Source organism: Solanum dulcamara, chromosome 5, assembly GCF_947179165.1.
Source record: "Solanum dulcamara chromosome 5, daSolDulc1.2, whole genome shotgun sequence".
Lineage (NCBI taxonomy): Eukaryota > Viridiplantae > Streptophyta > Magnoliopsida > Solanales > Solanaceae > Solanum > Solanum dulcamara.
In genome coordinates, this window is record NC_077241.1 from 75953437 (window position 1) to 75978335 (window position 24899).

The 24899-nt window shown below is 29.9% G+C and overlaps 2 protein-coding genes across 3 annotated transcripts; one reads left to right on the forward strand and one right to left on the reverse strand.

The window, feature by feature from the left end:
- Window positions 1-11486: 11486 nt before the first annotated feature.
- Window positions 11487-13878, forward strand: LOC129889900 (MYB-like transcription factor ODO1). 2 transcript variants are annotated; one of them, XM_055965374.1, is made up of 3 exons: window positions 11487-11574; window positions 11654-11918; window positions 13217-13878. In XM_055965374.1, the coding sequence occupies exons 2-3, from the start codon at window positions 11656-11658 to the stop codon at window positions 13812-13814; spliced, it is 861 nt and encodes a 286-aa protein (XP_055821349.1). In that variant the 5' UTR covers window positions 11487-11574; window positions 11654-11655; the 3' UTR covers window positions 13815-13878. The 2 variants fall into 2 exon arrangements, with proteins under 2 accessions (XP_055821349.1, XP_055821348.1); XM_055965373.1 differs by having other exon boundaries at window positions 11511-11918.
- A 4306-nt stretch (window positions 13879-18184) lies between these two features.
- On the reverse strand, window positions 18185-19472 carry LOC129890776 (uncharacterized). The gene is made up of 2 exons (XM_055966259.1): window positions 19298-19472; window positions 18185-18528 (listed from the first exon to the last, which is right to left on the reverse strand). Exons 1-2 carry the CDS (start codon window positions 19470-19472, stop codon window positions 18185-18187), a joined length of 519 nt encoding a protein of 172 aa, XP_055822234.1.
- Between the last annotated feature and the right edge of the window lie 5427 nt (window positions 19473-24899).

Consider the following 24899-nt stretch of genomic DNA (forward strand, 5'->3'; position numbering starts at 1 on the left):
AAAAAAAAGAGAACTTCTTTATATATGGCGAACCACATACAGATAATCAGCAAAGCTTAAGTAGATTCCTTCACTATCGTTGAACTAAGTGACTGTTTTTGTTATTGATTAGTTCCCAATAGATATTTCTAATATTTAATAAATTTCTCAATATAAATACTGAATTTGCATAAAAATTGCTGAATTCCTGAAAATCTATATTTGGTGCCTTAGATTTGCCCTTTGAATTTGACTTGCTTTGGATCCGTTAAGTTTGATTCAAGTACATATATATTCATTTGCCACCTCTAGTTGTTTCCAAATTGGGTCACTAATTTATTTCACTCCTAAGTGCAAATTAAATATTTTTTTGCTTAATGGTTCACCTTTGTGTTCATTATCAATATCCAACTTCCAAAAACTCCAAAATACGTGGAAAGAGATAAATCAATCTTGATTAGTGGGAGTTTATGGGAAGTTACAAGTGTTTTGATTTTTAACAGTACATTTAATTTGATTTTGTTATGTAAGAGTAGATGATAATAGTAGGTGTATTTGATGGTGACGTTCATGTATATAATACAAGAATTAATGAAATAACCATTAATTAGCCTTCTTTAAGGGGGATACTACATATATTAAATTATACCAGATGCATGCATTATGCATACTATTAAAAAAAATAGTTATTAACGATATACAAAATTTGTAGTAAATAATAAACTAATTTTATTTAATGAATTTTTTAAATTAAAAGTCCTATAAGTCATCTACCACGTGTTAATTTTTTGGATTGTTTAATTTTCAAGACGAGCTCTTCTTTAGCCATCTGTACTCTAACAGTACAAGGATATTACATAGAGTCAATTGATTGTGAGTTTATAATAAGAATTTAAAGATTGAATCCGTCAAATCAAATTATGGAATCATTTCTTTGTAATATTTGTATTCATCTTTTCCGAATGCTAGATTCGCTACTGGGAGATAGTGCCAGATTCAAGATTTTAAATTTTTGAGTGTCATATTATTTTGAGCAATGATTCATGATAAAAAATTTAAAATAATATTTAATATTTATTAATAAATTTGCATACAAAAGTTAGGCTTGATAAAGAAACCTTTTAAGAAAATACAGTCTCACAAAATGGCTCAAAATTGCATTCCTAACGTAGTAAATTTGAGCTTTAACCACTTGCATCACAAGTTCACTATTTTTATAGGTATCACGTTTAATATTTATACATTTTCTTATAAATATATATATGTATATACAGAATTTTAACCGAAACCATTGGGTGGCGTGTCACCCCCTCCGATCTATATAGGTCCACATATATATGTACTAGATAGAGAGGGCCGTGCCAGCCTGGCCCAATATATATTATTTCTTTATTCTAATTTATGTTATACGTATATAATTCTGACTTAATCTTTTTTTCTTTTAGATGTTTTGCGGAAAAGGGCCAAAATTACCCTTGAACTTCGAAAAATAGTTCATCCATGCCCTTCGTTATACTTTAGGGCCAATTATACCCTTACCGTTATAATTTGGACCAAATATGCCCTTGAGTATAATAGAGTGCCACGTGTCGGTTTCTCAGTGGCCAACTTATTTTCCCTCTTATTTTTTCATCCGGATCAAATAATATTAGATTCGACCCAATCAATTTAGTATCCGACCCATCAATAATATATCATACCCAAATAAACCTAAACCTAACCCATCAATAACGCTGCTCTCTCTCTGTTCTCTCTCTAAAAAAATGCATACCACCTCTCTCTATCGTCTTCAACCTCCATTTCAACCCAATTTTGGAATCTGGTTCATGTTTTTGTAAACCTCTGAAGCGAAGATGGCCTCAGCACAAAGTTTTTCATATCAACCCCTATTCTCGCGGCTGATGAAAACTCGTTGTTCTTAGCCTTACTAGTCCAATCAAATGATAAAACATTTTCTTTATCACAAAGATTGGATTTTTCAGGTGCATCATTCTCTTTATTATCAGAAATAACTAGTTGGTTCTGAAGCAAATGGACACTCAATGCTTCTCCACCATTGTTGCTGCTACAATTTTGTCCGAGCTCATTTAAGGAATTATCATAAAGGAAATTATATGAATTTGAAGAACGAAGTGGGTTTGTAGTTTTCTTGAAGTCGGACATTTTTGAACACCCAATTTGAGGAAAAGAGCAGAACAACAGGTTATGAAGTATAGTAAATTGAGATGTGCAGAAACTGCAGACACTGTGTTAGCCGGTGATTGATGGACACAGAGTTGAGTTTTATGTGTTGAAGAAACCATTTATGGATGAATTCTTGGAATTTTTGAGCTACAAGTTTGATACATGATAATATGATACATAAACTTTAAGCAGTAAAGTTTGATACATGAGAATATGATACATAAACTTTTATCTTATATTCGAGTTTGATACATGAGAATAGCTGATACTAAGTTGTAGATGTATTAGAAGCAGTAAGTTGATACATAAGTTGCAGCTGATACATAAGTTGTAGCTGATACATATGTATCAAGTCAACTTATGTATCAGCTACAACTTATGTATTAGCTGCAACTTATGTATCAAGTCAACTTATGTATCAGCTGCAACTTATGTATCAGCTACAACTTATGTATCAGCTGCAACTTATGTATCAGCTACAACTTATGTATCAGCTACAACTTATGTATCAACTGCAACTTATATATAAGCTACAACTTATGTATCATCTGCAACTTATGTATCAAGTCAACTTATGTATCAGCTGCAACTTATGTATCAGCTGCAACTTATGTATCATCTGCAACTTATGTATCAAGTCAACTTATGTATCAGCTACAACTTATGTATCAACTTACTGCTTCTAATATATCTACAACTTATGTATAAACTGCAACTTATATATCAGCTACACCTTATGTATCAGCTACAACTTATGTATCAGCTACAACTTATGAATCAAGTCAACTTATGTATCAGCTGCAACTTATGTATCAGCTACAACTTATGTATCAGCTGCAACTTATGTATCAAGTTAACTTATGTATCAGCTACAACTTATGTATCAACTTACTACTTCTGATACATCTACAACTTATGTATCAGCTGCAACTTATGTATAAGCTACAACTTATATATCATCTGCAACTTATGTATCAAGTCAACTTATGTATCAGTTGCAACTTATGTATAAGCTACAACTTATGTATCAAGTCAACTTATGTATCAGCTACAACTTATGTATCAAGCCAACTTATGTAACAACTACAACTTATGTATCAAGTCAACTTATGTATCAGCTATAACTTATGTATCAAGTCAACTTATGTATCGGCTACAACTTATACATCAACTTATTGCTTCTGATACATCTATAACTTATGTATTAGCTATGTATCAGCTACAACTTATGTATTAAGTCAACTTATGTATCAACTTACTGCTTCTAATACATCTACAACTTATGTATCAGTTATTCTCATGTATCAAGCTCGAATATAAGATGAAAGTTTATGTATCATATTCTCATGTATCAAACTTTACTGTTTCTGATAGATCTCAATTTACTACACTCCATACACATTTCAACTGCACAACTGCAGTTTTTGCACATTACAACTGCATATTTCAACTGAACAACACAACTATACATTCATCAATATTTCAGTAAAACTAAACATAATTGAATTCGACAAAATAACTGGACATTTCAAAAACTAATACACCACAAGTCTTAAGCAGTAAATACATCACCATAATTCACAAAAAACAATAACATTTCATAAAGCTAAATCAATTGTTAGGTCCCCTTCTTGGATTCAATTTTCCAATCCTCTCTTGAGCTTTAGCCTCCAACTTGCTGGTAGTAATTGCATCATTCCCTTGCCAAGTTAATCTTGTTAATGAGACTGGAAGATTGGTTGCCTCACAAACACCATTGTCGTCACCTCTAAAGCTTATTGCCCTTCTACCTGTTGGTTCTTACGCTTTCTGCCTCATTTGAAGTCTTGTGGAAAATTCAGAAAATCACTATGGGCCTTAGAAAAGGGTCTTCATCATCTTCCTCAACTGAGGGATATTCAAAGTTAGGAAATTGGGTGCTGCTACTAGGCATGGGCTGACTATCTTCGGTTGGTTGAGGGGCTGTTAAGTTGATCTCTTCTTCAACTTGGGAATGGAGGTTGAAGACGATAGAGAGAGGTGGTATGCATTTTTTTAGAGAGAGAACAGAGAGAGAGCAGCGTTATTGATGGGTTAGGTTTAGGTTTATTTGGGTATGATATATTATTGATGGGTCGGATACTAAATTGATTGGGTCGAATCTAATATTATTTGATCCGGATGAAAAAATAAGAGGGAAAATAAGTTGGCCACTGAGAAACCGACACGTGGCACTCTATTATACTCAAGGGCATATTTGGCCCAAATTATAACGGTAAGGGTATAATTGGCCCTAAAGTATAACGAAGGGCATGAATGAACTATTTTTCGAAGTTTAGGGGTAATTTTGGCCCTTTTCCCTTTAAATATTTAAGTTGTTACTTATTGCAATTTATACACATTTTATGTAACCTCTACATAATATATGTAATTTTTTTTGTCTCAATTTATGTGGCGCATATAAATTTCGAGAGTCAATCAATTTCTTTATATATTTATTTTAGATATTTTAAGTTGTTAATTATTATGATTTATAAATTTTATGTAATTTCACAAAATATACATTACTTTCTTTGTCCCAATTTACGTATTACATGTCAAATTTTGAGAATTAATTATTGTGATATATATATATATATATATATATATATATATATATATATATAGCTAATCAAGATTAACAGATGAGCTGAAGAAATAACTACGTACATCAACTTTGAAACATTAGTCACCTGAGTTAACGAGCTGAAAGTCAAACACCAAAATTTTGGGCTTAGAATATATATATATATTTTTTATATCCATCTTTACTTGTCCACTATATTAAAAATAGATGTTCAATAATACTTGTCTAATTTATGAAATCAAGAGATAATTTTAACTTAGTTCCTCATTTACCCTTATCATTAATTAGTAGTCATTTTTCTATTACATTTTTTAAGATATTGTATTTATTATATTCAAAGGGTGATATGATAAAATTACCTTTTTATTTATAGTTTCTTAAGAATTGTGCAAATCAATAGTGGACAAGTAAAGATGGACGGAGGGAGTACTATGTACATTCAATACGTTTCAATTTGTTTTGTTGTACTTTTCTTTTTTCTTTTTAGTTCAATTTAAAAGGAATGTATTTTTTTTTATAATTTTTTAATTTTAATTTTTCAAGTGACATGTTTAAAATCATAACATTTAATATATATTTAATTTAAGATCACAAAATTTTAAAGTATTCTTTATTTTTTCTTAAATTCCGTATCAAATGAAAATATGATCAACAAGGAGGGAGTACTACTCTATAACAATATGTTACTTAATATATTCGAACATTACTATTTGTGCCTAATTGACAATTATATGTTACACAATACAAAATGAAGAGAATAAACCTTTGCTCAAGAAATCTCTCTTTTACGTCACACACTAGTAGCCAGAAATATTATTTACTAGTAAAATATAACAACAGAACGGATAAGTACTATCTCTTAAACCAAATAACTTTGTGGTTATCAAAACCATCTGTTTAATTAATTTATTTTCAATCCACGTAATTAGATTAATCAATAATTGCAATGGAATAATCTAGAACTAGAAGTGATCTCTATTCGGGAAACACGATTAATTTGAAGTATTTAGCAATTTTGGTGGTGTCAATCTTCTTATTAGGACACCTCTAGATCTGCATGTGGATACGGTTACTTGTGTATTATTATTTTGATTAATTAAGGTACGTACGTATCCCAAATATCATGTTCATGTTCCCCAATATTCATTTTAACCATGTGTCATGTTTATAGTTAGCTAGGAATATAATATGCACCAAAATTAATTAGTGTATGGCTTGTAAGCATGGATTCAGTGACACATCGAAAGTATTATATCCAATACGTAGGAACTAAGACAACTTTATAAAACACAAGGAAAAAAAAGGGTCAATTATCTCGTGATGTTCAAGAAGAAATTATAATGATTACTGAGAATTACAAGTAATTCCACACTACTTTTTGGAAAAAAATGTAGCTGCTCGGCACAAAGCAAACATTATTTCATCATTAAGTGTATGTTTGAGTTGTCTTAGCCCACCAACGTCTATCATAGTCAATGATTTGATAAGACAAATATGAAAATAACAAAGTGATGAAGTGAGATTTAGTTTACTATCTTAACATATCAAGATATCAAAAGTAGCTTAGACGCTCTCACACACAATTAGAAGATTAAGGTAGCTCTAGATGTTGGTGGCCAATGCTCGATCATGTGGGTGACACAACCAGAAATTACCTAGTCGATTGTAGTAATGAGCTACCTGAAACTTAATTCCAGGGACAAATTATTTAATGTGCGAATAAATCTCATGTTGATAGTTAAAAAAATGTGATAAGTGTCAAAAATACACTTAAACTATCCCTCTTTTTTGAGTTTCATACCTAAACTGAGAAGTGATAGTTTAGGTATGAAACTCACACTCCCAATAGTTTAGGTATGAAACTAAAAAAAAGATGGATAGTTTAGATGTGTTTTTGACACTTATCTCTAAAAAAATTGAAAAACTACTTATATAGAGATATTTCTAATATGTGAGTTCTTTTGGAGCTAATAAAAACTATCAGTAAAACTTGAATTATATATTATCCCGTATGTTTTTACTTTTTGTTTTATAATTAATTTTCATATTCTTATTTGGTTTCCCATGTTTTCGTGTTTGGTACCAGTCATTGGAGCTTGATTAATTAGCCTTTGCACATTGCAAGGTTGATTTCTGAAAGCGATAGTTTCAATAAATTTTTTTTCATTTGAGACTCGAACCCAGATTTTTGATTAAGAATAGACGAATTCTAACCATTTATTTCCCCCTAACATACTTGAAAACAGCTTCAAAGTTGTGTTCAAACCACAAAATCATATCTGGTGGGACAAGATATTGACATTCCACCTGCTTTGTGTGACTAACATAGCTTCCTAGTACGCTAAATGCCTTATCATGTCATGTTAAAAAAATGTGAAATAAACATATAACCGTAGAATTTAGATCAAAAGGAAGAATAATGAAAAATAAATACAAGAAACAAATTAAAATACGTTTCTTGCCTTGTATAAGAGACAATTTCTGTTGCTAAATAATAAAAATTCACTGTTAATTCTATTTAACTATTAATATAAGCAATAGATTATCAAAATATCATGTTATCTACTGATTAATATTTAACGACGAATTCCCTTCTTTTTTTTAGTGATTAATGAATTAAAACTTTTCCGTATTAATTACTGAAAAAAATGAATAATTGATCTCATGTTTGTTTTGTAAACTGTGTGTGATGCTCTACACTCAATATCTTGCAAGTTACTATACAAAGTGAAACATTCTTTTCTTCAATTATAAGACATTGAAAAATCGTCGGCATATCCCAAGAATTCTTTCATAAATTCTTTTGGCTAACATTAACTTAGGAGAACGGTATTATTGTTTATTGAACAAAGTAAAAATAATTGAAAATGATTCACTGGCAAGAAAGTGAAATACAATTTTAGACCGTCAATATGCAAAATTCATAATTCTACCCTCCGTTAATAGTTTGCGCTAATTGTCCTTTTATTATTATTTAATTGGGCTAAATTTAGCCTTTTTTCACATGAAACTTAACATGAGACTAATAAGAGTATTTTTGGACTTACACGCTTCCTAACTGCAATTATACAAGGAACTCATTATACAATAACCTGTGAAGTTGTATTTATAAAGTAATTTGACTAAATTGTAGTGAACTTTTTCATCAATTTAAGACATCACATTATGAACCTTTTAAAGAAACTTAACGTGTCGTCATTTTATATAATCTATATTAGAAAATCTAAGTAAAGACGGTACAATAATAATAAGTCATAAAATGAAAAATTTATCACATTATGATGTGAAGCTTATTCTGAAAATAGGCGGGTCTAAAAAACGGGTGGGTCACAACTCACAAGAAGCAATATTACATCGTGATTATACTATATTTCAACATTCTTCACACGTAGATCTTATTTTTTTTTGTTGGTGTATATACATTTTATTATTAAAATAAAATATTAAGTACTGCATATATTAGTGGGTATAAATTGTGGTAGAAGATGATTATTAGTGTCACGATCCGAAGCCAGGTGTGATGACACTCATCTCAACCCACCGAGACAAGTCAGCCTAAAACTCAGCGGAAAGTAAATGCAGAAGTAATTGAGATAAAACAAGGTTTAACTTAGTCAAAAACAATTAAATAATCTCAAAATCCCCTAAGACTGGTTGTCACGTGTACAAGCCACATATACATTACTGAAGTACAAAAGAAAATACAGTCACAATGTCTTTGTCTCTAGATTAGGACCAAAACATAATAAAAGAGTAAGATGTGTCCGCTAGATGGATGTAACAACTACCTCAACACTCAAAATGATAGCCTCGAATGTGGTAGAAAATAGTAGGAGATCAAGCAGGTCTAGGCTCACAACCTACACAAGTGTAGAAGCAAGGGTTGAGTACCAAACAACACGATACTCAGCAAGTGGATAACTAAAACTAAGCAAATCTCAATAGATACAAGTACTCCAGTCATCCCAACCGAACCTCCTCAACTACAACCTGCATAAAACCAATCCAACTCTACACTCTACGCAATAATAATAATATAGTCCACAAATACTCATCGATAGTCTCATCAAGTGAATCATATCAAGTCAAGTTCAACATATACAGACCAATAAGTGGTAAACACGAATTCACAAATATCAACAAAATGCGATGCAATGCAATGAGATAATGCATGCCTGTCATATCGGTACACATCCGCTGAATTACAGTCCGAAATCCATGGGGGACATTTCTATCCATGTTACCTGCCACAGAGCTTGTGGCCCGTCCCCTCAATATACATATCCTACCACAGAGCGTATAGCCCGATCCCTTTGTTTCATATCATTTTCAATCCCAGCACAGTATGTCAGAACCAATGCAATCAATTCATGTTCATATGATTCACGATAGTAACATGAAAACAACAACAATTTTTCCTATCTCATATCAACATAGTCATTTCACATGTCCAAAATAAATCCATAATCTCATCACATCAATTCCATCAATACATGTCATTAGATCGCCATTTTATACCCCTCATCTCCATTTTTAAGGCCAATCATACAGTCAATAACCCAGTTCAATTCTCATTACTCTCCAGTGCACATAACAAGAAAATACAAGCATCTACAAGCTTAAACTGACGTTTAGAAATTCACTTGCCTCAAATAATCCGGCAATCACTACTGAACTTGAGCCTTCCCTTTCCGAATAGTATCCAAAACACCACAATCTAATCAAATAAATAATCATAATAAGATTTTGAAACTAACACCACATATATTGCTATATGTCTAGCCTAGACCCAAAGACTCACCCAAATCTATAATCACATTTTCAATCCTGATGCCACTTAATTTATCAAGTCTCACATTTCTTAAATTCAAACCTAGGGTTAAGTCTCAATTTCTTAAAATAATATAACTCTAATGGTACTTATATAATACAATACACCTATTATTTAATTACCTATCTCATTATACCAAAATTTGGAACATAATATGATAAATGGCGTGAATTTCTCTTAACTGAGCTAATGGCCAATACATTAACTATGAGGCAATATTCAGGACCCTTAATTTTCTACAATCACATTTCATATATGATAATATATAACTTCTAATAATTAATTCCTCATAAGCCATTATCATCATTAATTCCTTGCTCAAGATTTTCATAGTTAACTTATAATTGACTACCATTGGTTATCTACTATATTTGGCTAACAACTTTAATAATATAGTAACTACTGCCACATGACCAATTTCTATGCCCTACTGCCACATGAACAATTTCCATGCCCTCGATTTCTCCCCCACAAAAAGTAATAATTAGAATTTCAACTTTGTCTAAAATAGTAAAGAAAGGGGCTAATCTATACTCTACAGCGATTCCAATTGGACCATGCTCATTCTATGTACTGATGTTTTTGTGGTAAATACAATCCAAATCAGTTAGTATATGACCCTATGTCCATGTATACAATTAAAATATTGAAATTGGTCAATCTTACCTGAATGATCTGCGGCCTTTTGCTTATCCCGATCCACATTACTATCACTTATTCTACTCATTAATTTTATGGAAGACTTATTTACCTATAAATAATGGTGCATCTTCCTTTGTGTTGGGTTTGAGATGAAAGATTTTAAGTGTGAAAAATATTTAATGTATAGTAGTGAAAGTGAGAGTTGAGACAAAGAAAATATTCTAAGGCTTTAACTATATTCACTATATAAAAGAGAGTATTTATATGTTGAAGGAAGATGTTCTTATGTGGAGCCTAGACTCTTCAACTAATTCAAATTTGTTTGAGTCACACGACGATGTTGGGTTGTTATATCATAGGAGGGACAAGTCAAGAAATATACTGTTGGATCGGTTTAGATTACCGCAGTGGGCTTGAATCTCCTTAAAGAGGGCGAGATATCTATGCCTCAACCTGAATATATTTTTATTTAGTTTTATCATTTTATTTTTCAACCATAATTTATTGTATTTATGATATGTTACATCAACATTTTTCAACAAACAAAGACGAGAATAGTGGTAAAATTCGAATTAATGACCTCCTTTTATTATGATATTATATTGAATTGTATGACAACCGTTTATCAATTTAAGATTTCAAATGGAGGATTTGACAAACTCATCAAAAGTAAACTAATCAAACGATGGGATTTAATTAAGCCGACAATTAAGATATGATGGTAAACATAGTACGAGATTATTCCCCATGTCTTGAAAGGTCCTGTAAACGTATTGATGACGAAATGGTAACGTAAGCGTGCAATCACAGAGAGAAGATAGTGTATGAAAATGGGAAGAAAAAGGAAAAGAAGAAAAAGAAAAGAACAAATCTTTAAAAGTGTGGGGGCAGGAGGGTTCAAGAAAAAGATGAATATCATCACGAAAGTATGGTGAGATGGATAAAATTCTTTCATGATATTTAGAAAAAAAAATATTGATATAAAATATTTTTTATGATACGAATTTGAATTAGTCAAGTTAATAAATATCAGATATCATAAAATTAAAAAAAAGAAAACCGGGGAGTTCTTGAATTTTAGCTTGGTGTTTGGGTCACCTATCATTCACTATCACACTCTCTTAGGTGGAGTTGATAACACCATAAAAGGAATTGTAGTTCATGAGTACCTTTCACTTGCCATTGAATGGGCCATGGAATCTTACATTCTCTCTCACTATATATATAGCCTATAACACTTTCATAAAAATGAAATATATATGTCTAAAAGAGATTTCAAGAAAAGTTGAAGTTGGTGGATATAGACTATAGTCATCATATCATATATTTAAAGGTGGGTAGAGGGGCAAATTTTTTTAGCAAACACAATAGTTTTTTATTTATTTATTTTATAACTTGTTAGTATAATATAGGGATGGGAAGACAACCTTGTTGTGACAAACTTGGAGTGAAAAAAGGTCCATGGACAGCTGAGGAAGACAAGAAACTCATCAATTTCATTCTTACAAATGGCCAATGTTGTTGGCGTGCTGTCCCTAAACTTGCCGGTCTTAGGCGTTGTGGCAAGAGTTGTCGCCTACGATGGACTAATTATCTTCGACCAGACTTGAAAAGAGGACTTCTTAGTGAAGCAGAGGAGAAATTGGTCATTGACCTCCATGCTCGCCTCGGAAATAGGTATTTTATCTCTCTTAATTTATGTGTCATTCGTATATTTTCTGTCTATTTCAGAAAGGATGTTATGTTTTCTTATTTAGAAATAACTTAACTTTGAAGTTTAAAGTTCTCATTTTTACATTTAATGAAATGATCTATAGTCATCCAAATGTCTAATAGCTACCACAAATTATTCCCTCTGTTTTAATTAATTTGTTTTTTCTTAGTTACTTTTAGATAGTTAAAACATATTTTCTTTGATCATAATTTTTAAAAATACTTTCTAAATATTATGAATTGTTAACTATTATGATTTATAGTACTTCTTATATAATCTCTAAATATGTAAAAAAAAAAAAATTAAAAAAATTAAAGTTTATATATCCAAATTCACATCGAACATTAATTGATTTGACCATTATACTTCGAATCAAACCACGTATAAATTGAAACAATGGAATAATTATAATGATGAGTTTTAGTGGTTTATTTTTGGGTTTTTATCTTTTTTACTCTTGAGTCTTGCCTTTCTCTTGGGTTATAACATGTTCTTTTTGATCTATATATATACATTTTCATGCGATAGAGTCAAAAAAAAAAAGGCAAAATGAAAAGTTTTTTTTTCTATAGTTATGATTGAACTCAAAATAAATGTTACTATTTCAAAAGCTTTAGTTTTCCTTTTAAAGTGCATGGTTTTTTTTGGAAAAAAGTGCTAACAAACAACAACAACAACAGTATACTCAGTAAAATTTCACATGTAAGATTTAAAGAGGATAGAGTATACGCAAATTTTATTACTACCTCATGAAAATAAATAGGCTGTTTTCGAAAGACCCTCAGCTCAAAACAAGTAAATTAACAATCTAGCTATCTTATGCCATGATTTCTGATTAAAGAATTCTATATTTATTCATTTTTGGTGAAATGAATGAAGCTTCTTGATCACTTTTTTTAAAAAAACAACTTTAATCATTCATGATTAATCCTGCATTATCAAGTAATGTACTAGCTAAAATATTAAAATATTATGGCTTACACAAGAAGTGTTTATTTATCTTATCTAACTATTTCATGTCTTTTTGAAGTGGACTTAAAATAGTACTTAATTCTTTTTTCCTTTATCTAGCTTATTAATTTATCTCCATTCCATGTACAAACTTTTTAGTAACAATAATTGAACGGGATTAATAACATGTATATTGTTAATTTATTTCTTGTGAGGTAGGAGTAAGATATACGATCTTCTGATTCCACTTTGTGAGATTACATTAAATACGTAGCTATTGTTGTTGATATTGCTTATTTTCTTTGATCAGGTGGTCTAAAATTGCTGCAAGATTACCAGGAAGAACCGACAATGAGATAAAAAATCATTGGAACACACATATTAAGAAAAAGCTTCTCAAAATGGGGATTGATCCTGTTACACATGAACCACTAAACAAAGAAGAAAATCCAACTGATCAACCAATCCAAGAATCTGATCAAAATAAAAATAATGGCCATCAGCAGGTAGTGGTTGTACCGGAGAGTACAAGGGTAACTGCAGCAGTCACTTCTTCAGAATTAGATAACTCTTCTACCTCATCTTCTTCTGCTTCTTCGTCTGAAAACTCTTGTAACGAATCCAACCTTGCTCTTGAAACGTTTAACAAAAATGATCCACTTCTGAGCTGCCTACTGGAAGCTAAGGATGCTCCTCCACTTATCGATTCATCCTGGGAACTTCCAGTAAAAAGTTTCGATAATATCAACAACAACAACAACATAACATCGTTGTGGGACGATGGAAGTTTCAATTGGCTATTGGATTGTCAAGATTTTGGGATCCATGACTTTGGTTTTGATAATTGCTTCAATGATGTTGAATTGGAGGTCTTTAACACTATATATGACATGGAGAACAAGAAGTGATTATCAAAATTAGTCATGAATATGGGACATAACCAAAGAAAATTAAATTTAGTTTTTCTCACAACATTAGTGTTTTTCTCAAATTACATGCATGTTTACAAAGGTATCATGTGTTATATTTTGTTTGTATTGTACAAATTTTATTAGTACTTAGAAATTTCTCGAAGAATCCAAGGTGAAACCTTACTTTTAATTTAGTGGTTTTAATTTTGGACAACCTACCAACCAACCAGTCAAATGAACCAATCATGTTAGGGAAAAAAAAAGGTCCAAAGAAAAAATAAATAAGTAGTGATGTTAGTGCTATATCACTGTGCCAAGGATGCAGACTTGATATACTTTAAGGCAAATTATTGGAGGGATTTATATATGTATATTATAAGAAATTCCCTTTTGTATATTATTATTATGTGGAGATTATAAATTATAATGACACTTTTACTTTTGTGTATCTTCTTTATAATTTCTCCAACTCCCCACTTCTCTTTCTTCTAGTATTGAAAAATACTTTAAGATGGTGAAACTTATTTTATAAATAAGTAATTATAAAAGTATTGAAACTGATAATAAGTAGTTAGTAGTTAGTGTGTTTATTAAGATGTTGATAAACATTTTTTTTCTGTTAAAATGGCCAAAAAGTCCTTAAAGTTATTTGTAAAAATATAAAACTTAAAAGATATTTTTTTACCTAAAAAGAATGAATGATGGAAATAGAATAGAATTATAGAAAGATAATTAGGAATTTAATTAATAGAATTATAGAAAGATAATTAGGAGTTTATGTTTTAGAAAGAGTATATTAGGAGATTACAAAAGACATTAGAAATAAAATTGTAAAAGATTAGTCAAATGAAAAGTGCTTATAATAAGATGCAAAATCATATGTTGACTATGAACAACTTATGACTTTAAATTTATTTTGTCTTATAAGCACTACTTCTAATATTTAACAAACACAAATAAGCCAAAAAAATATTTATAAGCTAATTCGATCAACTTATAAGATAAACGAAATACCCTCATGGATGTTCATTCTTGCAAGAATCTTGGAACTAATTATTTTGTTTTAAAGTTCTTGACATAACTGGATGTTTAAAAGTACTCTGAAAATTGTTTGATGTTAGTTTCTATCACTTGAGTAGCTTTAGAGTTCCTCAAGATTTTATTTTTCTTAAAATAGGACATAATAGAGGAACTACTCCACGTACAAATTAGGGTAATGACCTTAATAAATAAAAAGTCCAAAATGTTGTAGCTAATTAAATATTGTTTTCTACCTACAATATATTTTGTTTCTTAAGGATAATTCTAAAGTGATGTCTTACAACAAAAAATTAAAGGAAAAAAAGAATTCAAAATTTGTGTCTATTTTCAATTTTGAGTATTAAATAATTTGCAATCTCAACATTATTATAACCAGAAAAAGTGCCTTTATATTATACAATAAGATATTTCAGACAAGGTTAGAAATAATAATGTATTCGTTTTACCTTGTGCGTTAAGCTGACACGTTAAAAAGTAGTGCAAAATAATACTCCATAAATATAGGGATAATTGCTCAATATTTTTAGTGATTTAGTTTATAAAATAGCTACCAAATATATGAATTTTATATATTTAAGTAAATATATAGCTAATTAATATATAAATTTTGTATATATCAATCGTATTAATAAATAAGTTTTGATCGAATCCTACCTAGCAACTAATTATAGCCTGCTAAAATTTGTCGGCAGTTGAAGATTGAGTTATAAGATTATCAAGAAAAAATAAAATATGATGCACGATGGAGCTATTGAACTTGGGCACTAGAATAGAGTAATAAAATTAATTATATCATCTTTCAACTGAAGTCTAAATATGATGTTCCCATTTCCATGATGCTACTGTTGCTAGATAGTTGTGGAGCCTAATTAACTAGCCATTATCATAAAATTAAGATTATTATTATATATATTTATCAATTTTTTTTAATCAATTTTAGTTCATTAGTTATTGATAAATTTTTCTTTTAATTTTGTAATATTTGACTAATCATATTTGACCTTTGTGGCGTTCTTAAAGGAGGAAGGGCGGATCAAATAGGATTGATTAGGCTTTTATGCTAGTAAGCTGCTAAAAATGAGGTGTACATGCCACCTTAGATAAATTCTATGTTCACATGGTACACATGCTAAATAATTCATTTTAACCGAATCAATTCAGTTTAAATTGACTATACAGAATGCCGTAATAAAAGGAAATTTTATTAAGCTATTAAATAAATTATAAAGAATAAAATTTGTTAAGAATTAGGTGAATTAAATGATGATCCATTATTTAGTTCACTTTATCCTAGCCTATTTGAACCTAAGTAGCCTTTGAACGAATTAATAGTTCGTTTAGTATAAATTCAACTAATTTTGATTCGTCTAAATTTAATGCAATCAGCTCTCTTTTGATATCAAACATGTTTATCCATCCAAACTATAATAAATAAATAAAAATTACCTGATATTTTTGGTGTTTACGTACCTTAACATGACTTCATAATACAAATTAAAAGGGAAAATCTGATGCAGCGAAGACTTTTTTGACAAAATTAGTGGAGGTAAAGTACATGACTAGGTACCTTTATCTACAACAAATTTATGTCCCCTTTGCTACTAGGTATTTGAGAATTATGTTTGTCAGTTGATAAATCGACGAGTTATTTATGGATTGAATTTGAACCGATTAAAATGGACCGATTTTAATATTATTGAGTTGAGATGAACGTTGTCAAGATAGATTAAACAAAAAAAAACTTATAAAAATCACTACAGTGGGGAGGCTAATTACCAAATGGAACTATAGTTTCAGTAATTATCGTTCATAACAAAATTTGACTGTCAGATGATTGTATTCAGTATATTCGTTCGAGAAATGATTATAGCTATGTCAATTGTGTTCGTTTGCGCAATGAATAGAACCATGTATCAATTGTATTCACTCACACAATGAATACAACTAAGGCAAAATACATAAAATAATACAGTGGTGTATACAAGGATACAAGCAAGAAAAATATAGAAGACTGTCTATATTCATTCGCTCTAATTTCACTTATATTCATTTGTTTTATTGTATTTTTTTTTATGGGAACAGACCATACACGAGGCTCCCACCTCTCATGCGCGGCCAGGGGTTGAGCCGCTCACCCCCAAGCTGTATTATACATAAAAATAGAAAGATACACGGAGGGGGGCATAAACCTAACCTCCAATCCTATGGTGGTTCATAAGCCGATATTCCTAATAAGGTCAATCAGCTCATCCCCGATACAAGCACACAAAAAAGGATCCTAGAAACTATGCACCTAAAGGAGAGGACTCCTCTCGATACAAAGAAACTAGAAAAACATAAATAAGGGAGACTCCTCTCATATATTTATTCATAAATATTGTTCAATTGCAACTTGTTATAGATTGTATGTGTTAACTTAATTTCGTTGTATCAACACATATAATCACGATAGGTTGTATTCTTGAATGTTGGGAAAATATAATCATATTTTGGTAATAAAGAACCATCGATATATAAAGCTTACCAAAATAAACAAAGAAACACTTGAATCATGATTTACCAAAAGCTTCGATCTACAACACGTAAAATACAAGTATGTGTATTATAGAGAGATGGAATACTTTAATATCTCACAAGTTATGTGCGGACACAAGTTAGTTTTCTAAAGAACTTGTGTCTGCGTTAATTCGTGTTCCTCTCTTTTGGCGAGGTCCTCGTAAATGGGACATGTAACTTTGCTTCTTCCTTGTAGTTGGTGCTGGCAGGAGGATGTGTGTAGGCCTTCCTTTAGGTAAGAAATGTTACACTTTGTTTTAAGCTTTGTTACATTAGGAATTTCTTCCTTCTATTCCATTTTCTTGACTCCGAATAAGACTTAGACTAGTATAGTCTCTTGAAATTCTTATCTTAGGCCTTTGGCTTTATTTGCGTATTGGAATTAGTGGGATTATTCTTTTTAGGAATGGTGTTGATGGCCTTAGGCTAGGTTTGAGCCTTAGATGTTTTATCTTGTATTCCAATGCCCTTATAGCTAGGCATAGTTTCTGGTAGGGCATGTGATGGTTGGTGTAACTTAGTGCTAGTAGCGGAGACGACCTCTGTGGCTAGGCGTAGCCATAGGTTTGGTTTAGTTGTGATCGTTGGGAACTGAGATGACATATTTTGGTTTAAATCATCGATCCTAGAGAAATTTTCTCGCCCTATCTGTTATTGAACTGTTCCCGATTGCTTTATTTTTTTTAGTGGCAGACTTTTGAAATGGCATATTTTAGGTTAAATCCCCTCCTATCTTTGATTTCTATATCAAATTTTTAGAGCAGAAGGATCTATTTGATTAATCTGGGTTTGGCATCCTTCTTGTCCAACAAGTACCTGGGAGCTACATGGTCAGTATAAACAATCACTTTTGTACCTACCAAGTAAGAGCAGAACTTATCAAACGCATAGACCAATTCGAGCATCTTCTTCTCTGTCACAATGTAATTAGCTTGAGCTGAGTCAAGAGTCTTGTTGACATAGTAGATAGAGTGAAATATTTTCTTCTTTCTTTGTCCTACCACTACTCCCACTGCTGTGACACTCGCATAGCACATCAGCTCAAAGGGTTGCTCCCAGTAAGGAGCTATCAGGATTGGGGCTTCAGTTAGCCTCTTATTGAAGAGTTCAAAGCCTACAAACAATTATCATTAAAAATAAATTTCACCTCCTTTTCTAACAAACTTCACATGGGTCTAGCGGTCTTTGAAATATCCTTAATGAATTATCGATAGAATCCAGCATGACCTAGAAAACTACGGACATCTTTTACTGAGACGGGTGGTGGAAACGTTTTGATTACTTTGATTTTAGCTCCATCCACCTCCAAACAATCTCTAGAAACTTTGTGCCCCAACACAATCTCCTCTTTTACCAAGAAGTGACACTTTTCTCAATTTAGAACTAGATTCGTTTCCTCACACCTTGCTAATACCTTCTTTAAATTATGCGGACAAAGATAAAAAGACTCTCCAAATACTGAAAAGCCATCTATAAAGATCTCTACAAATTTTTCTACCATATAATGGAAGATAGCCATCATACACCTCTGAAAAGTGGCTAAAGCATTGCAAAGACCAAATGACATATGCTTGAATGCATATATCCCATAAGGGCATGAGAAGGTTGTCTTTTTTTGGTCCTCCGGTGCAATGGTAATCTGGTTGTAGCCCGAATATCCATCCAAGAAGCAATAGTACTTTTGTCCTACTAACCTGTCAAGCATTTGATCAATAAATGGCACAGGGTAGTTGATCTTTCCTCGTGGAATCATTTAACTTTATGTAATCCATGCAGTTACACCATTCAGTCATTGTTCTGGTGGGGATTAACTCATTCTTTTCATTAGTCCACGGTCATTCTCGCTTTCTTTGGTACACACTGAAGTTGGCTTACCCACTTACTGTCAAAGATTGGATATATTAAGCCTACATTTATCCACTTAATTATCTCTTCCTTCACCACCTCTTTTATGACAGGGTTCAATCGGCGCTGTGGTTGTGCACTAGCCTTATGTACTTCTTCCATGAAAGTCCTATGCATGCACAAAGCGGGGCTGATTCCATGGAAATTAGCCATTTTCCATCCAATTGCCTTCTTGTGCCTTTTTAATACCTCAAGTGTTGTTGTGACCTACACCTCAGACAAAAATGACAAACGAATTATAGGTAATGTATTATTAACGGGCTGGAAGTTGCTTCAACTCCAAGTTAGGAGCTTCTTCAAGAGAGGGCTTAGATGAAGGACCCAATTCTCTGTTCACTGCTCAATTAGTTACTTACAAATTAGCGACAAAAAGTACCTATCAAACCAATAAGAAACTTTAAAACGATGTTCTTCAATTAATGCACAACAACCAAAAATAAATTAGTAAAGTAGTCAGTTAGTCGGACGTAATGGAATATTATTTACAAACTTATATTTGATGAGCCTGAATCATCCATTACAATTATTCGTTTAGATTGTCAAGAAACAATACATAAATTATACCACTATTACGTATCCAATAGTTTAAACAAATATAATATGGGATACTCTTTTATCAATAGAGAAAACTTAACACCTTCCAATTGCAATACCAAAGTGACAAAAAAGTTTATTCATTTTTATTTTAAGGATCAGTAACACTTATTATGTTTATCCTGATCACCTCTTTCATAAGTTACAAAGTTATAGTTTTCTATTGATTTCTAGTGTTGTATTAACTATCACTATAAAAATTTATCATAACAATAACTATTATACCTCAATCCAAGCATTGTGATATTATTAATTAAAAATAATAATAAAAAATGAGTTTATAACTTAAGGGCATGACTCAAATAAGAAGCATAAAATTCTTGAATAATTAAAAACGCTAACTCCATCAATTTGTTTTGACACTCATAAATTTGCTAATGTAACTTAAAAATGACCATATGAACTGGTGCATTAGGAAAGTATAAGAAAACTAAACAGTTCAAAATGGGACTTTTTCCTTTAAAAAATTTGAATCTTCAGTCATTCACTAATGCTTTTGTTCTATTAAGAAAACATAAAAGTTCCCATCTCCAGCCATTTGCGTAGCTGCTAACAAAAATTCAATTCGAAAGATACAAAACTTTCTGTTTACAAATCAATTAGCGAACTATTAAGTGAATAATAATAAATACAAAAAAACTTCAAAGTACATAGTCATGTTTTATTTGATTTTAAAGTGAAAAATTATTGCTAAAAGTCGTGAATTGTACGTGTGTTTCATAGTTTAATGGGTTAGGAGTTTCGAGATCGTGGAAATGCTCCAAATGTTAATTTTAAGTTTGATAAACGCTAAGCATGAATTATTACTTAAATTAATTATACAGGCAAAAGTTGCTTAAATGCATTAGTGTTAGACGTATTTTAATGATCTCTATTTTCGTGCCTTAGCATAATTAATTCATTTACCCAATTTTTTTAAGTGTTCAACACTCCAGCCAAGTACCTCTTTTATTATGATTATTAACATGAATTATATATTATTGCTTACCCAATTTCAACGTAAACAGATACTAAAGAAACATGATCAAATTTTCACATCACCAAACAACTAACCTAAATCAAATGAAAGTATTCATGGGGAATTATTTTCATATTTAACCCTTCATCATTTATTATTGGAAAAATCAAATAGTAAATTTATTGGGTAAAAATTAAGCACTACAATAAAAATAGCTTTTAGCGATAGTAAATATAGACATTAACAAAGAGTGATAAAGTCTTTACCGAAATTAGTTAATTGTCATTAGATTCAATGTCGTTATATATAGACTTTAAGGACATTTACAAAGAGTGTTAATTTCCTTTAAAAATACATATTTAGCGACAATTAAACTATTATCGTTAAAAATCATTTTTGGTGTAGTGGATGACCAATTTGAAGTAGTATAAACAAATGGGCCAATTACTTAAATAATATATTATATTACATTAATTACGAATTTTAATATATGTTTTTACCTTTACAAAAAATGACAGTATTTTTCTTAGTCTAAATATAAAAAAAAAAAAGAATAATAGCACTGTTCTTCTTCCTCTCTCTCCTTCTTCCCTTTTTCTTTTTTTGTCCGTTTTTCCTCTGCCCCCCCTCTCTCTCTCCTTCTTCTCTCTTTCTTTTTTAATGTCCAACGGGGTGGAGCCACCTTGGATTCAGAAGTTCGGACCCATTTGACGGAAAATTATACTATTTATATATAATTAAAATATTTTTTATGTATATATAGTAGAAGTCGAACCCTTCGACTAGTTTGTGTGTCTACTCTTCAAACTTTAAACCCCCTTAATGAAAATTCTGCTGCCGTCACTATCCAACAAGAAAAATATTTTGAAAGTCTAAGAAATGTAATATGTCACACACAACCTCTAAATTTTGATTTAATTTATCTTTCAACTTAAAATTTAAAGACAAATTTAATTAATTAAAAATAACTTTAATTAAATATTAAATATATAGTTAATATAAAAAAATATGATAACATCCCAACAGAGAGAGTCCTGAATTGGATTATAATTACAACTTTTTAGGATTCAATATTTATATTTTGAGTTAAATTAAAATATGTTAATTTAATTAAAATTTATTTTTAAGTTTCCAAACAAAGAGAGTCCTAAATTGGATTATGACCGCATGTTTTTAGGACTCAATATTTATCTTTAACTTAAATTTAAATATGTTAATTCAGTTAAAATTTATTTTTAAGTTGAAATATTTAATATAAAATTTTGATAACTTACAAAAAAGAAAAATTAAAGTTTTAAACGTGCCTTGAATCATGACGGCACGATTTTAGGACTCCATCGTGTATACATGGAGAGTTATTTCAACCGTATGTATGTTATCTTTAAAAAATATAGATATTTAATATGTTTTAGATTCAAAAAGAGTAATTAATTATCACCTAACCTAATTTATTTATTTGCCGTCGTTTTTTTTCTCTTCCTCGGAATATTCGGTTACTTTGGAAAATTGATTTGTAGTATTCTTGAGAAAACTATTTTCTTAAATATAGGACTTTTAAACTTGATTTAGTTTAAATTTATATTATTTAACATTAGATTTAGGAGGATTCCAGAATGCTGAATTTAAAGTAAATTCTTTTTAAAATTTTGTCCATTACTCCATTGTGCATCACCAAAACGTTAAAACTACTTCAACGATACTGTACAAATGTAGATATTTTAGTTATTTTTTATAAAAAATATTATACACGTTTAGCTTAAAAGGCAGATTTAAATATTCCAATAACTTTGTGGTTCCTATATTTTTGGTCATTCATGGTAATGTTGTGTTGTATATTCTTTTCAAATAATTTGAAATTAAAATTGAATTTGAAAATGTATTTAAATTTACGGTAAGATAATATTTTTTTAAAAATAACTTGGTGTTTTTTTCCACTAATTTGTGTTTTAATAAGAATATGTACTATTCATATCCATAATGTGTGCCTATGATTTAGGAGAAACTTTTTAGAAAGAGTATAACATGGATAAACTACTGTAAAAATTTATTTTTTTTTTAAAAGTTAATAATTAAAGTAACATGTTTAAAAAAAACTGAAAAAGAAGAGTTATATTAATTGTAGGTAACTTCCTAATTCAAAATAGAAAACGTTAAAGAATATATAGATATTTTAACATTTAAATATATAAATTATTAAAAAACTATAAAATTAATTAAAGACTAACAATAACTAATTACTACCTAACATAACTAATTTGTCCTAAAATTAACACATACATTTATCCTATGCTGTCACTTGGCATAATTCTATGCTAGATTTTCTTTTTTTTAATTATATAAATATAGAATTATATATATATAAAATATAGGTTTCTTGGATGAAAAAACTTGCCTTGTCCATATCAAATCACATAAACGGCAGCAGTCACATTCAAGAAAAGTAATAATAAAGGAACGATGCATGTGGTTTACGAATAAGTTTGGCCTTTTACCATATTTGATAGAAGCGGATTTAAAATTTTAATTTTAAAATTTTATTATTGATATTTGTTTTATTGGGTTCAAAAATTATTTTATATTTATTTAATTTTTTTAATACATATATAAAAATCAAATCAAAACTACTAAATTTGATTAATTTCATAAGTAATAAAAAGGGAAAAAATGTCTTAATTTATAAATTAGTCATATATATATCATAGTGATTTTTTTATTAGTAATTAATATGAATTGCAAAAGAAATTCTTAGCAAAGGTAGAACATTAAATAATTTCTTCTCATAAGTCTAATTTTTGGTGGAATGGAGCACTCATCTTGTAAAATTAGTAGAAGTGCTTTTAGTTTAGTCCAAACACTATTGTTAATTATTAGAAAGACTATAACATGGATAAACTACTGTAAAAATTTATTTTTTATTTTTTAAAAAAGTTAATAATTAAGGTAACATGTTTTTTTTAAAAAAAATGAACAAGAAGAGTTATATTAATTGTAGGTAACTTCCTAATTCAAAATAGAAAACGTTAAAAAATATATAGCTATTTTAACCATTAAATATATAAATTATTAAAAAACTATTAATAATATTTAAAGACTAACAATAACTAATTACTATCTAACATAATTAATTTGTCCTAAAATTAACACATGTCTTTATCCTACTCTGTCACTTGGCATAATCCTATACGTTAGACTTTCTTCCTTTTAATTATATAAATATAGAATTTTTATATCTAAAATATAGGTTTTTTTGGATTAAAAAACTTGTCGTGTCCATATCAAATCAACTGCGTCGCATAAACGGCATGTCCTCTTGCCCTATTTGACAGAAGCGTATTTAAAATTTTAATTTTGAAATTTTATTATTGATATTTGATTTATTAGGTTCAAAAATTATTTTTATATTTATTTAATTTTTTTAATACATGTATAAAATACATATATAAAATTCAAATCAAAACTACTAAGTTTGAATAATTTCATAAGTGATAAAAAGGGGGAAAATGTTTATATATATATATTATTAGTAATAAATATGAATTGTAAAAGAAATTCTTAGCAAAAGTAGAACATTAAATAATTTCTTCTATAAGTCTAAATTTTGGTGGAATGGAGCACATATCTTGTAAAATTAGTAGAAGTGCTTTTAGTTTGGTCCAAACACTATTGCTAATTATTAAATATACTAAATACAAAAGCTTGTACAAGTACGGACCCAATATATATTACTTTTTGGTAGAATAATACTTATATTTCAAAAAAGAAAAGTATTTTTCTTTAAATGTCTCATTAATTTTATACCCTTTTTTCTTTTAAAATGACATAGATTTATTTTAAAATTCGCTGATGCCGATAGCCAATAGGGTAACAATATATCAACAGAGTATCACAAAGGATTAAGCTCAATCCTAGATGATACCGATATGGTGTCAATATACCGACGGAGTATCACAAAGAATATATTTTCTACTAATTTAGAGTTTAATAAATAAGATTGTAATTTTAATAATTCTCTTAATTATGTCATTTTT

Bases quoted from the DNA above. Each gene is read 5' to 3' on its own strand.
- LOC129889900 (XM_055965374.1), top strand. From the start codon at position 11,656: ATGGGAAGACAACCTTGTTGTGACAAACTTGGAGTGAAAAAAGGTCCA. The intron at 11,919-13,216 runs GTATTTTATCTC...TTCTTTGATCAG, and splicing joins CATGCTCGCCTCGGAAATAG to GTGGTCTAAAATTGCTGCAA.
- LOC129890776 (XM_055966259.1), bottom strand. From the start codon at position 19,472: ATGGCTAATTTCCATGGAATCAGCCCCGCTTTGTGCATGCATAGGACT. The intron at 18,529-19,297 runs GTAAGTGGGTAA...AATTGTTTGTAG, and splicing joins AATATATCCAATCTTTGACA to GCTTTGAACTCTTCAATAAG.